Raw genomic sequence first — 17271 nt, 5'->3', positions numbered from 1 at the left:
TGTTGAGGAAAGCCATAGATTAATGGGTTCTGCAGAGTTCCCATTTTCCAACTTACATGCTATTAGCTGTCTCTCTACTGCTGTCCTGTGCTTCAAAGTGTTAGTAGAAACCCTTAAGAATGCTACCCAGGATAATCTCTGTGCTCTAGCAAATCAATCAGCTGAAACTCATTGTTATGCCATGGATAATCATAACAAAAAACCGAAATCTCACCAAATATAAAGATGTGTGACTGAACTGAAATATATATAATTATTTATAAATTAGAAAAGAATGACCATCATATTGCACTGTGTAATAGATATCATTGGGGCTCAAAGCACTGCCCTTTTGTAGTGCATTGGTTTTAATCAGTCATTCTTAAAACATTTTTTTTTTGAAGTGTACAATTAAAGATTCCTTTTCCCTTTGTGCAAAACTTAAAAAGCACACATTTGTATAATTATTCACAAAATGTTTTTCTTCCCTTTATAAAAAAATTTGAGGAAGGGATGCTGTAAATTTAGTTCCACCATATTATAGTCGAAATGCCCGACATTGCAATGTTTCAGAAGCCATGGACATAGCATTAGATTTAATCCTGGCAGGAAAAGGGTTTTTTTTTTTTTGCCAAGTATTAAATGATGAAGTCTTGCCCAGTTTCACAGAGATTTATTGATCGTACCCCACAGGTACTAAACAGCACTAAACACTTAATTGAAAATTATAATCTTCCCCCAAGATGGGCCAAAGAATTTGACTGGGCTGTTAGTATGTGTGCATAGTGGAAACAGATTAAGGTATCGAAAAAGAAAATACTGATTTGGCTTTGCTATTATACTTGAAATTATTATTTTGATATGTATTGTGAAAGCTATTATGACTCGTGCGCTTATCCTTCCTCTGCGTAAGGTGGAATTACATATGAATAACCTTTATTAGTGATTACTCTGCTCCAAAATCTGGCAGGTGGAATATGGGAAATTATTTTAAGCAGTTATTTAGTTTATGTTAAGAACTTTGTACCGCAATAGAAAGAATGGAACAGAGAATCACTAATATTACTAGTGTAATTATTTGCTGTACGGCCTATACGTTTGAGAATATGCCATTTTTCTTAGCCTGTCTGTAACAAGAAACAAGTCATGAGATCAGATATATTAAAGATCAGTTACTCAGAAGGCTAACTGCAGGTATCAGGGAAAACAGGACAGTAACCACTTTGCCACACCTATCTGCTGATATGATAAGGACAGACAGTTGGGGCCTCAAGAACACATAGGAGCAGCCCAGAGAAACACAAACTAGGACAAAGGTCAGCAGAATCAACATAAAAAGTCCAACTTCAAGCTGTTTGAAATCAGAGAAAGAAGAGATCAGAAGAAAAGCTTTTGAACATTACAGTGGTTAATGAAGTGGCCTAATGAACTGTTCCTGGTTTTCCAACATTGTGTTTCCGTCTTTCCAAAGATATATAAGACTCACATTGGAAACTGTGAGGGGAAGTATCTTTGTTTATATTCTTTAATGTAAATTCTAATCTTGCATGCTTTTATTGCTTATTCTTAGACTTATAAGAAAAACTTCTATACTTATAAGTGTGTTGTGTATTCTATGACAAAATTATCACCAATTTTCCTACTTACTACACTGCTCAAGAGTTATCTGCATTTATTACCCCATTTGGCCTCTATATAATGACTTTCAGCATTAAAAATTCTGAAAGGCATTACATTCCACAGCCTGGTCAATCACCTGCTAGATAGACTTCAGGAATACGCTAGGGCATATCTAAATGATGATGCCATGTACAGTCAGACATGGGACAAAAATATAGCTCATTTATTTGAGGTAATAGACTGGATATGGGCAGCAGGTCTGACTATGAAACCCAGAAAATGACATGTGGGAATGGGAGAAACCCAGTTCCTAGGACAGTGAGTGAGAGGTAAGACAGTTAAAATCTGAACCACCAAAAGTAGAAGTGATACAAAACCGGTCCACTCCCAAATTAAAAAGCAAGCACTAGCCTTCCTAGAGACAGCAGGGTATTTCAGAAAGTTTGTGCCCTAGTACAGCACAACAGCCAAACTCCTGACTGACCTGATTTAAAAGAGATCATCAAGAACCATTTCCTGGTCACCAGAATGCAAAGCAGACTTCCAAACCTTAAAATCTGCATTGGATATTTCTCCTGTACTAGCTGCACTGGACTATAAAAAAGTTCTATGGTACAGACTGATGCCTCAACTTATGGCATTGGAGCTGTACTCAGTCAATGGAACAGCAAAGGGGACGAATATCAAATTGTGTATCTGGGCCATAAGCTCCTGGACAAAAGAATGGTTGGCCATAGTGTGGGCCCTTTAAAGTTTGCAACCATATCTGTACTGATTTGACTTCACGTCATCACAGATCACAATCTGTTGATCTGGCTTAAAAGTGGCTCAAGAGAGAATGGAAAGCTATTTCATTGGCATTTGTCCCTACCGATATAGAACTTCACCATCCAGCTCCATAGGGGCTGAAAACATGGCAACCCAGATGGACTCTCCAGGAAGGATGAGTCAGGACTGCCCTGATACTAGACTACTAAGACCTGACCAGCAATCCGTGAAACAGGTGTTTTGGGTGTTCTGTGATTCGTTTTCCCCTATAAATGTTTTCCCCACAGCTGGTGTTTAACCTTTACAATGAAGTGCAAACACAGGCTTCGGTTGAATGCTCTACTTCAGAGAGAGGCTTAGACAACAATTTCCCAGTATCCTTGGGAAAGCGGTAGGACTAAAATACTGCAGTGCCACTGGCCAGAAAGTTATTTCTGGTCAAAAAAAACACATTGATTAGAGTTTGTACTTTGTACCCCAGCTTACATAGAACTAGTCCCAAAGTTGCTAGAATTCTCTAGTCTTTGCTGTAAATGGCAATTGAAGAGTACTTGATCAAGATAGGCAAGTTTAGCCTGCAGACAGACTCAGTTAACTAGTTATTCCTCTTCATTCAGTCAGACCAGCGAATTATGCATGCCAACCAATAGATGGAGACAGATCAACGGGTTTGCTGATGTCACTCCTTATATACCTCCGTGCTGACACCAGCCTGCCAATATTCTGTCTCCAGCAGATGGAAGGCAAGCAATCCCATACTGTGGACTCAAGCCTGGTTAGGCTGGATGGAATTAAGGAATTTGGACAGACAGCAGCTCCTGTGGTGAAAGGCCAGTCTTTCCTCCACAGTGGAGCATAGCCCTAAGGGGAAGACAAGCTTTGTTTACTGTTCTCAGGGTAAATTTTTCTTTGACAAAAAAAAGAGAGAGAGAGAAAGAAGAAAGGCCTCGGTAGTTAGCTTGTTCCAGAAATACTGGGAGGCTGATGTCAGCACAGAAGTATGTTGGGAGTGACATCAGTGAACCTGTTGATGTCTCCATCTGCTGGTTAGCATGCATAATTCGCTGGTCTGGCCTGGCTATTCAAGGAAAGGAAATTTTAAGGTAAGAAGTAATTTTACCATGTTATTGTGAAATCCTTTTCTTTTCTCTGCCTGTTGTAATGCAGTTTTATTTAAAATCATTAACATTCACTGTTTTGACTGTTTAATACCAAATTTTTAGGTTATTACCACTGTTTTTTGCTAATTGGTATCCCAGGTAAGTGAGATGCTCTGTGATCCTGGTATTTTGGATGCACAGTCTATGAATATTTTTCTGGGAACTGAGAAACTCCATGTCCCCAGAAAACTGTCAGGATGTAACTTGTGGCAGAGTACTTACACAAAGGCAGAAACCCTGTTGGTGAGTGGGAGGTTGCCAGTATAGGGGCACATGCTCAGGTGGGTCTGGGCAGTGCTCTGTGGGACCATCCAAGTGGCTAAAGAGTTAACCCTAAGTGAGTGTTAGGGGTACCATTGAGGTTTTTAATGAGTTTGACTGTATAACATAAAACAAAATACCTGATCCACATCTACGGAATAAATGCAGTTCCTAATATGATTACTCTTTCAAAAATTTAAAGCAGTGTTGTGCTACAGAGGATCTAAGTTGAGAGCCCCAGGGCTAATTAGGCCTGGGTGCATCATGGAGATTGTGAATTCAGGTCAGGGAGAGGGAAGGCTGGTGCTAGTGTGGTGACTCCTGCCATCTGGGAAGAGGGTAGGCTGGCAGAGGCCATTGAGGGAAGAAAAATGGGGAAAAAGCAGCAGTAGTAGCAATTCCTTTAGATTACTCAAAGGACAGGTTACATAATCATCAGGATCCTAGTATTATTCACATTTTCCTTAAGGAGATATTCAAGTTTCTTCTCAAGGAACTGTTATGCTGATTCTTATCAGAACTCCAGGCAGGTTATCACAATGAGACTCAGGTGAAAGCCATCACCCTAATAAAAGCACACATTTATTTCTTATGTTTTCCCACACTTTTGGAATAGTGTATCAAAATTTTAAAAAAAGGCTCAGGAATACTGAAACTGCAAGCTGCAGAGCCAAGAACAAGGAATGTTGATATTTTGAATAATCTAGCTAGTACCGCTGCTTTAAAAAGGTGGTTTCTGCATACAAAATCACCTTACCTATATATTTTAATTTTGATTAAGATAGTATTTAATCAGTACATGTATTATTCAACAGACTATGTAAAAAAAAAAATAGATGTCATAACCAGCAGAAAATGAGCAATAATAAAGAAACCTTTCTTGTCAAATTTAAAAGGGGAAGATTTTTTTTTTACTTCAAATTATGGGTTTGTTTATGCTTGAAAGCAGGTACAAGAACCAAGTTTTCTTTCCTATTCAATCTATACCAAAAACATTGGGGAGGGAAAAGCTTTTTACTAGAAAGAACCCAAGTTTATCTTCCTGCAACAGGACTACAGTTCAAAGTGTTGGGATACACAGGTTGTGGGGACCCCACCTGAAGCATCACCTTTGCACCTTAAGAATTAAGACAACTGCTCAAAATGATTTGCTTTGCCAGTCTCTCTCTTCTCCTCATCTACTCCATCAGGCTTATTGTGTCCGCCCCACAAGGCCTTCCTGGAGACGGGCTAGGGCTCTTTTCAAGTAATGTGCGCGCCAACAGTGGTTTCTTCTGGGCTCCAGCTGAGGCCTTCTTGAGGTCATGCCTGAGACTACGGATTGTGCCATTTATGGCTGCCACACACGCCTTCCAATCATATCCAGTCTCGTTGAGATCAAACGATGGATAGTTTTCTTCAAGAAAGTCTAATGATTGAAAATAAGAAAAAGAAGTCTGTGTGTGTACAAGCTATAATTTTACCTTACAGATTTACATACTTGTGATAAATTTGTATATTTATTTTACCCATTTTGAATAGATGTCAAGAATGTGTTATTCCAATACTAAAAAGTATTTCATAAACCTAAGAGCTTTATGATAGTGTTAGAGCTGTAATGATTTTTACAAGGTTTATAATTAGTGTATTAGCTTAAAAATATGCATACTACTCAATGAAAGCAACATATCAGGACCAACTGACTGGTGCTCTTCCAGCTCATTACAACATGAGTTGTAATGAGCCTCTCAGACATCGGATTATCTGGATACGCCCTCAGATGGTTCCACTCCTTCCTCAATAACAGAAGCTTTAAGGTCACAATCAATAACAAAGAATCCCCTAAATTCAAATCTACTCTAGGTGTTCCCCAAGGCTCTTCACTATCCCCTACCCTCTTCAATATCTACCTTCTGCCCCTCTGCCAGCTGCTCACAAACCTAAACCTAATTCACTACCTATACGCTGACGACGTTCAGATCTTGATCCCTATAAAAGAATCCCTTACAAAAACACTCTCCTACTGGGAGGACTGCCTTAAGTCCATCAACCACCTACTCACTAGCTTAAACCTGGTCCTCAACGCAGCCAAAACAGAAATCCTTCTTATCTCCCCTGACTGCTCAGACAACACAGATCAGACAGGCTCTAACCCACAGACCACAAGTTAGAGATTTAGGAGTCATCCTTGATAACCATTGGAACCTAAAGAAATCTATCAACAATATCACTAAGGACTGTTTTTACAAGCTTCAAATTCTTAAGACTCAAACCCCTTCTGCATTTCCAGGATTTCAGAACTGTCCTCCAGTCAACACTGTTCTCTAAAACAGACTATTGTAACACTCTCCTTTTAGGACTCCCGATCTCCGCCACCAAACCACTACAGATGCTCCAGAACTCAGCAGCCAGAATCTTAACCAACACCAACCAGGGAGCCCATATCACCCCGATACTTAAAAACCTGCACTGGCTACCTATAAAATACAGAATCCTACACAAAGCGCTCACCATGATACACAATTCCATCCACAACCAACTACCTCTAGACCTTCAGTTCCCATTCAAACTATACTCATCCGCAAGACCAATTAGAGAAGCATATAAAGGAACCCTTCAAGTCCCCCCAACTAAATCCACACGTCTAGCCTCCACTAAAGAACGGGCATTCTCCACAGCAGGCCCAATCATCTGGAACAACCTGCCGACCGACCTAAGATTGGAACCTTGCCTGCTAACCTGTGTATTGATGTGTATTTTAATGTCAGTATAGAAAAACTGTTAAATAAACAAAATAAATAAATAAATAACCTTCCGAAAAAATCTCAAGACCTGGCTTTTCCTCCAAGCCTTCCCTTAAGCTCTAACATTTTTTCATAACTCTACCAGAATCTTCCCAATTGACTAGACACTCTGTCCAGCCACAGTATAGACATATGTTCTCAACCTTTAGTTTTTTGTTTTTCTTTCGCTGTCCTTTTATTTCCAGGCTACTCTAGCCCCCAAGTTCCATCTCCCTGTTATATGTAACTGCGCTTCGGCCTTCCTGTTATTTGGTTATGTTTGGTTAGTCCCTTAGTTCTATGTAAACCGGTCTGATATGAATCTTGTCATGAAATTCGGTATAGAAAAACGTTAAATAAATAAATGAGTTATTCCAGGTCATAACTAACTACCATATGTTCACTACAACCATTGGTTCCAAGTGTCAATCTAGAAAGAGCACAGTGGTCAACTACCAAAAAGGCAGGTGGGGTGGTTTTTTTGTGAATTCATGAAAGCAATACAAGTGTGTCTGTCTCTAAAAGCATTTTCAATGAATTCACACACAGCTGGGAGGATAAGCAAGCTTACAGGAAGTCGGTAAAAAATAAAAATGGGTCTAAGAAGGAAAAGAAATTATATGCTATGTAAAAAAAATTGTTTAATTAAGACTCTGAAATTGAAGAAAAACTTTTGCAAGGTTCTAGAGTTAACAGATTCTACCCACTTACTAAACAGAATTAAAGCTCACGTGAACCATTCCTGAGTGAGCGCATATAACTTGCTTAACATCAAGCAACTCTAAAAGAAGGAAAAAAGCAAGCTTTTGCTTATCTTGAACAGTGATTTCCAAAAATAGCAGGATGAATTAGCCATGCTCAGTAGGTGATGTCATCAGGAGGCACGAAGCAGCACTCTCTCTCCAAGCTAGTAGAGCTTTTAGCTCTACTGGGCACATATGGGATTTCTTGCACAACAGCAGTTTCCAGAATCTCCTCAGTTTGTATCAAAGCTTAGGCAACCTGTCATTTTGCTGTCCAAGGAGAAGGGTGGGTATCACATGGCTAATTCATCTTATCTATGGAAAATACCATTTAAGGTAAGCAAAAATTTGCTTTTTTCCCCCCGATAAGCAGGCTGAATTAGCCATTTTCAATAGGGAGTCCCCAAGTTGAAGGCTGAGGTGTAGCATTATAGAGAAAATTAGCAACCTAGACTCCTTCATGGACAGCAGCATATGTGGACATTGCATAGTGAAATACTGCTTGCCACACCAAGCTGTCTGTGGCTAACGTGTCAGTAGTGAGTGAGACATGAAGGTACGCACTTGATGACCAAGTGGCAGATTTGCAGATATCTTCTATAGGCACGTTTCTGAAGTATGCTATAGAGGAAGCTGTCACTCGCACTGAATGGGCCTTCACTGAGTATGCGATATCAATTTTCTTTGCCGAATAACAATACTGTATACAGGACAAAATCCAGTTTGACAAAATATTTTTTTTTTTTTTAACTGCCATTCCCAATTTATTGGAGGTTGTATGAGATGAATAGCTGTGATGTTCACCAAATATAATAAAAGGGACTGCTCTTACAATCATCCTCATGTCAGAGCACTAACTCAACTGTGTCATAACAGGCCATCCATTAAATAACAAAGGGGACCCAGATAAAGTCCATAGTACTATGTATAGCAGCAAGAAGTAGATAAAAAAAAAAAGCCAAAGACCTTAAAAAATCTAAATCATGAGCCTGAATAATTACCAAAGCTCCCTGCCCCCCCCCCAAAAAAAAAACCCCAAACTCGGCCCCAGTATGAAGCATAATCCAGCAGAAACACTGAATGTCAACAAAGTAAAGGTCACCAAAGCCATGTAATAACAGTAGCAATAAACTCAGTTTATGACTGCTCACAGGGAGTCCAAATACTGCTGTGCCAGACCTTGAGCAAAAATACGGATTTTGGCTGGATACTGGAAACTAAATTTCACTCTATGAAATAGGGCAGAGCAAACCAGCACCATCTTCTTCCTTTCTTCCGAGACCTTACTAGAGAAATCATTAAATTATTTTGTCCCTTCTTACTTGAGATTTATTTTTTTATAGGCTTGCATGATCTTCACCTTGTCTGCATAATTTAGAATTCTAGCAAGTACTGACTGATCTAGCATCTCCTTCCCAAAGGATGCCAATAATGTGTTCTCTCAACCAGAACTGGTTCGGTTAGCAGAGAGCCAAGTGTTTTGGGTAACACTATCTGCACCAACTGAAACAACAATTCTGGTATACCAATTAATTGGATGTTATTGCGCCTTGTTCTATTTTCTTGATCTTCTAAGTGATCCAATAAGGCACTGTTTTCCTTTTCCAACTCAGCAATTTTAGTATTAATTTGGTCCATCACCATTTTCTGCGATGACACACATCGATCCAAGGTCATCAAGCTTTCGGTATGTTTTATATTGTGTCTTGCATTTCATCAAGAGATGACTATCTTGCTAAGTTGGGCCTGCAATGCAGCAGAAACAGTTTTTGTTATATCCTGGACCAAATCGTCCTTAACCATCAAAAGTGAGAGCATGTCCTTGCTACAGGATCATTTCCTGCTACACCAGGATGATTGCCCTCCGACCAGAAGACCTTCCTCCTCCAAGACAGTACCAGAGCTGCTAGTCACTGAACTCCTGACAAAAAAAATTCAGGTTTTTAAACTTAGATTTAAATTTTGCTTAATTTCAAGTATGGTAAAAGTAGGAAGGATGTGAATCTTATTGACATGCTGCAGCATAATAACAGGCTTGATATAGAAAGATGTAGAAGCTAGATCTTGGGATATGTTTTATTCTGACAACACTGAATGCACCAGGAGATGGACACTTGCACCAAGCTCCCAGCAGCCATATGGAATTTGAGGAGTGTCAAATGGGGCAAGGGGGTTTTGGGTTGCTCTTATAGGTAGGAGGGTGGGCTATGTTCAAAACATTTTCTGATTTTGGGAGGGGTGGAAGGGATTGGGTGTGTATGTGCTCAAAAGTTTTTTGGTATGTTTTTTTAAGTGAATTCTGGTAGGAAATGCCATTTTGACTTTGGTATATTTTATCTTCTCCTTCAGCATATATAGCATTTTTGTCGACGTAAGAGGGAAAAAACTCAAATCTTGTCACTAGTATAAGGAGATTAAACAAACTACTAGTGGTCTAACTGAATGGCAAAAATCCAATAAATATACAGGCTCTTGAGAGGTGCGACTTTCTCAGCCTGCCCGCTTGACCAAAAGTCCTTTTTGTTCTTTTCATAACAAATGCTACCATTCCAGGGTTGTGGGACAACTGTAATATCCTGCAACCCGTGACTTTTTCAGTCTGAATTTGAGGTCTATTTTCCTTGCAACAAGTCATGCCCGAAAACAGGGTCTCAACATTTTCATAAGTACCATGTTGAGAACCTGATGTGATAGGAGGGATGATGATTCAGTGAGGATATCCAGGATCTTCAGGATTCCCATCACCTCTGATCTGGGGTCCGGATCCTTGCAGATCTCTATTTTAAGGGGCGTGCCCATCTTCTCTATGAACTAAGGTCTTCCAGTGGTGAGTTCTGGCAGTTCTTCAGGTGAGTCAGAAGGTTTCCAGGTAGAACTTCCTGGAGATGCCCCTGGAGAGTGGTAGGAATGTATGGAGGACTGAGCCGAGCTGGGTGGACAGTGTTCACACAAAGGGATTGACCTAGGCAGGAATACCTCCAGCATGGAGATCTTAGTTTTTTTCAGAAGATGAGGTTGGTATTGGTGGAACACCCACAGTATTACCCTCTCTGCAGATGGGGGGAAGACTGGGTAAGTTGGTAGGAAAATTGGAGGTTCCAATTGCAGAAAGAGAAATAAATACATTTTTGACAATGTCCATTACTTGTTCCACAGCCTGCTGAAATCTACGTTTTGGTGTTAGCTGGGAAGCATCCTCCAATACCAAGACTGATTCATGTTCCAGAGATGTTGGCTGAGTGACCAGAAGCAGAGAACATATGAGGTCTGGTGTTTGCAGCCAGAGCCATTGTAAGAGTCTAGGAATGGGGAATGAAATAGGGCCTGCTGAGGGTATTTGAAGGGTAGTATCATAGGTACTTAAGATATTCTGTGTTTACTTTGAGTTCATATAGCCATCTTTAGAATGTCCTGAGCTCCAGGTTGGTCATAAATCGGTGGTACGGATGGCAAGCGTTTGTCAAAACTTAAGAGGTGGATTTGTGAGATTGGAAGAACGAGGTGTGTTTGTCTGATACGGATGTTTTTGTTGTTAGGATAGAGAATAATTGTTTCTTCCCCTTGTGTGAAGACACTGAAGGAGTCCTTGATTACTCCATGCATTGACTGCATCGTGATGAGCACAAGACTTGAGGGTGTGTGTGTCAGGATTCCAGAGGATGAGTGCTCACATTGCTCTGAGGCGTCGTTTGCCATATGATGTGACTCGGCATGTAAAGAGCAGAAGGGAGCATCTGAAGCAGTGTGCTTTGAGGCGTTGTAACCCTTTGTCTTTTTCGTGCTGTGTGTTGAAGTTTTGGACAAAACCTGTGCTGGTTGCTTCGACACACTGGATTTCTGGTGCTCTTCAGTGTCATGCACAGGTTTGTTAACTTGCGTTGCATGGCGCTCTTTCTTTGTGCTGGCTGAGTGGATGTCCTGTGTATCGGCCACAATTTCTTAGTTGGAACACCGCCATGATCCTTATCCTGTGCCCTGCAGGAGGAGATGAGTTTCTGGTACAGTATACCTATACCACTTACCCCCTCCCCCCCCCACACACATGCATGCACATGGAGGAGGGGCAGAAGGCAGCTATAAAGGGTACCCCCTCAACATTAGCAAATCCCCCCCTGCACACCCCACACCACCAATTATTTCCCCACACATATCCCACCTTACATCACCACCTTCCCCCCCACACACACCACTCCACGAGCTCACTCCTCCCCACCACACATGCTGCCTATAGCACCAGCTCCCCCTCAAGCACATCCCACCTACAGCACCAGCTCCCCTCTATGCACATCTCACTTAGAAAGTCAGTTTTCCCCTCCTTCCCCGCCCCCCCCCCCCCAAAACACACAAAAGTGAGGAAAGGGTACAACATGGAGAATGATAAAAAAAAATAAATAAAAAGTGTTCCCAGCCATACATCCCTTCCCATACTCATACTCACTTCTTTTACACCACTTCTCCCACCCTCACACACACAGCTACATATCAACTTTACAAGGTTCAATAACCTAATCAGATACTGTTCCCAAATATAACTGATATGTATATTTTGTTTAATATTGTTTTAGTGTTTTATATATTGTATTTTTCTCTAATGTATACCACTTTCTTTTGAACCAGAAAGTGGTATATAAAAATCTAAAATGAAAATATAGGAGGGGAGGAGGAGAGAGTTTCAGAATGTGTATACGTTGTCCCACACCACCACTCCCTTCCCCAACTCCCACCCCCTTCCAATTTCCTTAAGCTATGTTGGGGAAGAGGGGCAGAATCAGCAGCCAGAGGCACTCCCTCCTCCTATTCCATGCACAGGAGAGGCAAGAAAGGATGAATAGGAAGCAGAGCACCTTTTCTTTGATCTGCACCCCCTTCATTCCTTGTTTTCTACATGCTGCTTGGGAGAGAGGCTGGAGTAAGAAGCAGAGGGCTGTTCTGAGATGCAGCATAGCAGGGAGGCAGCAAATATTCAACTGGTCTGCTGCCCTTAGATTTTTGCCATCCTAAATGCAGGGCTGCTCCTGGAGCAGAAGCTGTTGACAACCTAGTCTAGAAACATTTCGAAGAGATCTCACGTGCACCTTACTTGAGAAATTTCTTGTTCATTACATTCTTTACAGATGCTACTCATTGAGTAGGATCCAAATGAGCTTGACTGCCAGGATTTTTCTCTCTCTCTATTGGTTCACTATAACGACTCCTTTAATGGAGGATGGATCCAAAGTGGTAGCAGAAAACATCTGAAGCATAGTTCCTTCATTAGATTTATTGCTGCCTTGACTTTATCTCCACAGACATTTAAAATATACATATTTTCCATATTGCAGAGCAAGTCTATGAGCTTATTCTGCACATCTTCTCCGAAGCCTAAGGCATGTTGTCTGCATGTTCTAACCGTCATGCCAGAGACTCTTAATACTACAGTATCTGGAAAGCACTGCAAGTCAAACAGAGCAAATGCTTTCCGTGCCCATTACAGTAAATGATCAAATCCTCATGTTTCTCTGGAGAGAGAAACTGGGAGAACTACTTTGCCTCTTTCAGATGATGATGCATGAATTGGAAAATGAAAATCTGATAGGATGCTATATGGGAAGTGAGCAACAGAGTTCTGAAAACTATTTACTGTAAAGGCCTAAGGTCTGTGACTCACAGCATGAAGTAATCAGGAAGGATTCAAAAATCACAGACTGATGTGGGAGCTGGATTTTGTTGAAGCCAGGAGCCTCCTGGACACGGTACTTACTATCCACTTTATACTTCTCTACAGCAAGCACACAGTAAAGTTTCCCACATTCTTTTCCGTAACTCCTGTAGGAACTGATGGACAAGCAGAAATAAAGGGCACTGAAGTATCCGTGGAAGCTTTGTCAAGGTGCTCTAGGCTCATCTTAAACCTCTAAATTAAATGGGATGCACTCTGCCATATTCAGTATAAAAACAGAAAGGAAAGATCCTTTGGTAGGGATTTATTCCTTGTCTATGTAAAACAGGGATCTGATGGGAGCTCTGGAGAATGCTGTTCCTCAGGACAAGGCACTTCAGACTTATAAGAGATCCCAGACTTGGAAATTTCAATCTGAGGGGTAGGGGTCATTGGCCCTGCAGTCTTACCCTCAGATGGTATACCAGTTGGCCGATGGGGCTTTGGGTTCAAATGATGTCGTACTATCAGGAAGACTTCCCTCTCCAATGCAGTTCCTGCTTGGTATGGACAGCAATGAAGTTGAGTTTTAGTGCAAGCTGGCACCAAATCACTTGGTTCCAATTAGGAGGTTTTGAGCACCAATTCCATAGGCTGCACAGCCGAGTCAAGGCACTCAGTACCGGTATCTCAACCTGTCTAAGATGCTGACAGAATGCCTCAAGGATCCATCTGTCCAACTCCTGTTTAAAATTGCTGAGGCAAAAACTGGTGAAGTTTCACTGGGAGAGGATATGTCCTTCTGGATATCCAAGGGAGACATACCGATGACTATGACATGGATCTTTGGAAATTACTGCAGTTGAGTCACTTCAAGGGCAATAAGGAAGCTCCTGCGGAGCATAGGAGTAGGTGCAAAGTACATGCCAGAAAATACATATAGAAATTTGAAATTACATTTTCTTGCATATGTTCACTTATTTGATCTAAAAGAGATTTTCAGGGCCAAGCACCTTCAGTGGAAAAAAAGAAAATAAATGTGCTACCTGCCAAAAAACATGCTGAGGAAATGGAATTGGAGACCCCACTTGAATGGCCCAAAAATGCACAGGCTTAGAAAATATGGAGTGAGAAAAATGCATCTGTCGTCATCTGTGAGCAAATAAGGACACAGGGAGGCCCAGCACGACTGCAGAACTCCTATGCAGATCCATGATATATCTTCTAGGCTTTCCAGAGCTATCTAGGAAATGTTCCATATTGGAACAGTTACCCACTTGTACGGTTGATTCATCTAGCTTGTCCTTGGAGAATCTTCCCTAGATGACCTCAATTTCCTCCATCTGGTACAAACTTAGGCTATGAGCCCTCTGGGGACAGAGAAATATCTACAGCACATGAATGTAAGCCACTTTGAAGTGGTTGAAAGAAGGAATATAAATCAAATAAAATAATTTCCCTAATTTACTTAATTGGTAGCTTTTTTTTTTTTTTTTAAGACCAGGCTATTTCCCCCACTTTATTGTCTTAAGTCTTCCTCTGGCTCTGGATTCTGCCAGGGGATGATGCAGGGACCAGAATTAGCTCCAAAGCATTCTCTGTCAACCTCTCAGTTTTTTTTTTTCCCAGGAAAGGGTTATGTTAACTTCTGGAAGCCTTCATGCAGATACTTCAGACTTATTCATAATCCAATTAGCTGTAGAGAGTTTCAGACTGTCTCAGCTTACTTATTCTTATGATAAATATAGAAAACTCATCACCTGCTATAACAAAGCAGCGCTCCTAGGGCTGATTTACATTCTCAGAATAAGATAGTAAATTAACTGGAACTCCAGTCATGTGTGTTGCAAAAGGGACCATTTTTTGGTCAAACAAATTTAAAAAGGAAAATTAGTTTCTTACCTGATAATTTTTGTTCCTGTAGTACCACAGATCAATCCAGACTCCTGGGTTTTATCCCCCCTCTAGCAGATGGAGACAGAAGTTTTCAAAACAAAACTCCACCTTATATGGTATGGTGCCACCTACAGTCCGGCAGTATTACTCAATGTCAAAGCAGAATGGCCCTCAAAAACACACCATAACTATGTACAATAACCCTTCAACAAGAAAAAAAATAACCAGTTCACTTAACCCTCCTAGGAATTGAACCTGTAGAACCACTTGAGGATGGTCAATCCAATTTCTGCAGATCTGAAAACAAGTCAATCAATAACTGAGCGGACTCTCCCTTATTTCCATGCGTTCCCCAGGCGGGACTCTGGACTGATCCGTGGTACCACAGGAACGAAAATTATCAGGTAAGAAACTAATTTTCCTTTCCCTGTACGTACCCAGATCAGTCCAGACTCCTGGGATGTACCAGAGCTTTCTTACCTGGGATGGGATCTGGAGAGGCACGCTCTAAGCACTGCTTCTTTAAAGCCTCCTTCACCTGATGCTGAACATCCAGTCTGTAGTGTCTGACAAGGGTATGCAAAGACTTCCAAGTCGCCGCCCTGCAGATCTGCTGCGGTGAGACCATTTGACACTCCGCCCAAGAAGCCGCCTGCGAATGGGTAAAATGAGCCCGAAGACCAAACGGTACAGGCTTACCACGCAGCAAATATGCCGAGCTTATAGCCTCTTTCAACTAGCGCAAAATCATAGCTTTAGATGCCATATTTCCTCGTTTCGGACCAGCCCACAGCACAAAAAGATGGTCCTTCACACGAAACGCGTTAGTAACTTTCAGATAACGCAACAACGCCTGAACATCCAGCTTCCGTAAATCTTTAGACACAGGGTCTGACCAGTCCAAAACGGGAAACGACGGAAGCTCCACTGACTGATTCACGTGAAAAGCAGACATCACCTTCGGAAGAAACCATCTGCAAGGACACACCAGAATCCAAAATTCTCAGAAACTGCTCCCTACCTGGTAGAGCCTGAAGCTCCGATAGCCTGCGAGCAGATGTGATAGCAATAAGGAAAATCACGTTTAACGTGAGATCCTTTATTGGAGCTGTTTTCAGAGGCTCAAAGGGTGCCATACACAGAGCTGAGAGAACTAAGTTCAGATTCAAAGAAGGACAAGGGTGCCTGATCGGGGGACGTAAATGCTTTGTCCCCCTTAGGAAACGAGTCACATTGGGGTGAGCAGCCAATGCCACGCCTTGAATGGAACCACGCAAACAACCAAGAGCTGCCACCTGAACCCTCAGGGAACTACACGATAAGCCCTTGGCGAGTCCGGATTATAAGAAACCTATAATATCCAACACCGAAGACAGAGTAGGAACAATTGCCCGGTCCACGCACCAAGATTCAAAGATTCTCCACATGCGCACAAAACGCGAGGTTGGTGGATGTCTTGTGGCGACCGATGAAGTGTTGCCACCACAGCGTTCGAATACCCTTTGCTTCTCAGGCGGTGCCTCTCAAAAGCCATGCTGCTAGACAAATGCGATCAACCTCTTCCAAACACATGGGTCCTTGATGGAGAAGATCCGGGAATAGTGGCAACTGCAGGGGACCCGCCACTGCCAGATTGACCAGGTCCACAAACCAAGGTCACCTCGGCCACTCTGGAGCTATGAGGATGACTTCTGCTGGGTGTATGTCCACTCTCCTGAGCACTTTGTCTATCAAGCAGCCAAGAAGGGAAGACTTACAGCAGCATGTCGGTCGGCCAGGGCAGCACCAGGGCATTTACCCCTTCTGCTCCTGTTTCTCTGCGGCGATTGAAGAAGAGCGGAGCCTTGGCATTCTGAAATGTTGCCATGAGATCCAGGCGGGGTACGCCCCACGTATCGCATATGAGCTGGAAAGCTTAGTCTGCGAGTTCCCATTCCCCGGGATCGAGGGAGCGTTGACTGAGAAAGTCCGCCTGAATGTTGTCGGCTCCTGCTATGGGAGACGCTGCAATACTTACTAAATACTTCTTCACCCAGCTGATCAGCTGCCGGGCTTCCGTGGCCACTGGCTGGCACTTGGCTCCCCCTTGGCGACTGATATAAGCCACTATGGTCACATTGTTGGAAAGAATTCTGACTGACGTCCCCTGGAGGAGAGGGCGGAACGTTTGCAATGCTAACCACACTGCCCTGGTTTCCAGATGATTGATTGACCACTGAGATTCTTCCTGGGACCATTGTCCCTGCACAGACTTCCTCAGGCAAACCACTCCCCAACCGGAGAGGCTGGCGTCCGTGTTCACCACTGTCCATTCGCGCACCTCCAGGGGAACTCCTCAGGATAAGTTGTCCGAGATAAGCCACCAATTGAGACTGGAACGCGCCATATCCGTAAGAGGGAGAGGTAAATGAAACTGTTCAGAGCCTGGATTCCAATGTGAAAGC

The 17271-nt window shown here is 42.2% G+C and overlaps 1 protein-coding gene across 4 annotated transcripts in view; it reads right to left on the bottom strand.

Moving 5' to 3' along the window:
- Positions 1 to 4347: 4347 nt before the first annotated feature.
- BEND2 (BEN domain containing 2) overlaps positions 4348 to 17271 on the bottom strand; it is a 128440-nt gene continuing 115516 nt past the window's right edge. For all 4 annotated transcript variants that reach the window (XM_029603302.1, XM_029603304.1, XM_029603303.1 and 1 more), the window contains one exon: positions 4348 to 5196. In XM_029603302.1, coding sequence (XP_029459162.1) covers positions 4967 to 5196 — 230 coding nt within the window. In that variant the 3' untranslated portion in view covers positions 4348 to 4966. The remainder of the gene's footprint in view (positions 5197 to 17271) is intronic.

Source organism: Rhinatrema bivittatum, chromosome 5 (genome assembly GCF_901001135.1).
Source record: "Rhinatrema bivittatum chromosome 5, aRhiBiv1.1, whole genome shotgun sequence".
NCBI classification, from domain to species: domain Eukaryota; kingdom Metazoa; phylum Chordata; class Amphibia; order Gymnophiona; family Rhinatrematidae; genus Rhinatrema; species Rhinatrema bivittatum.
This window is presented reverse-complemented; position numbering and strand designations above follow the sequence as displayed.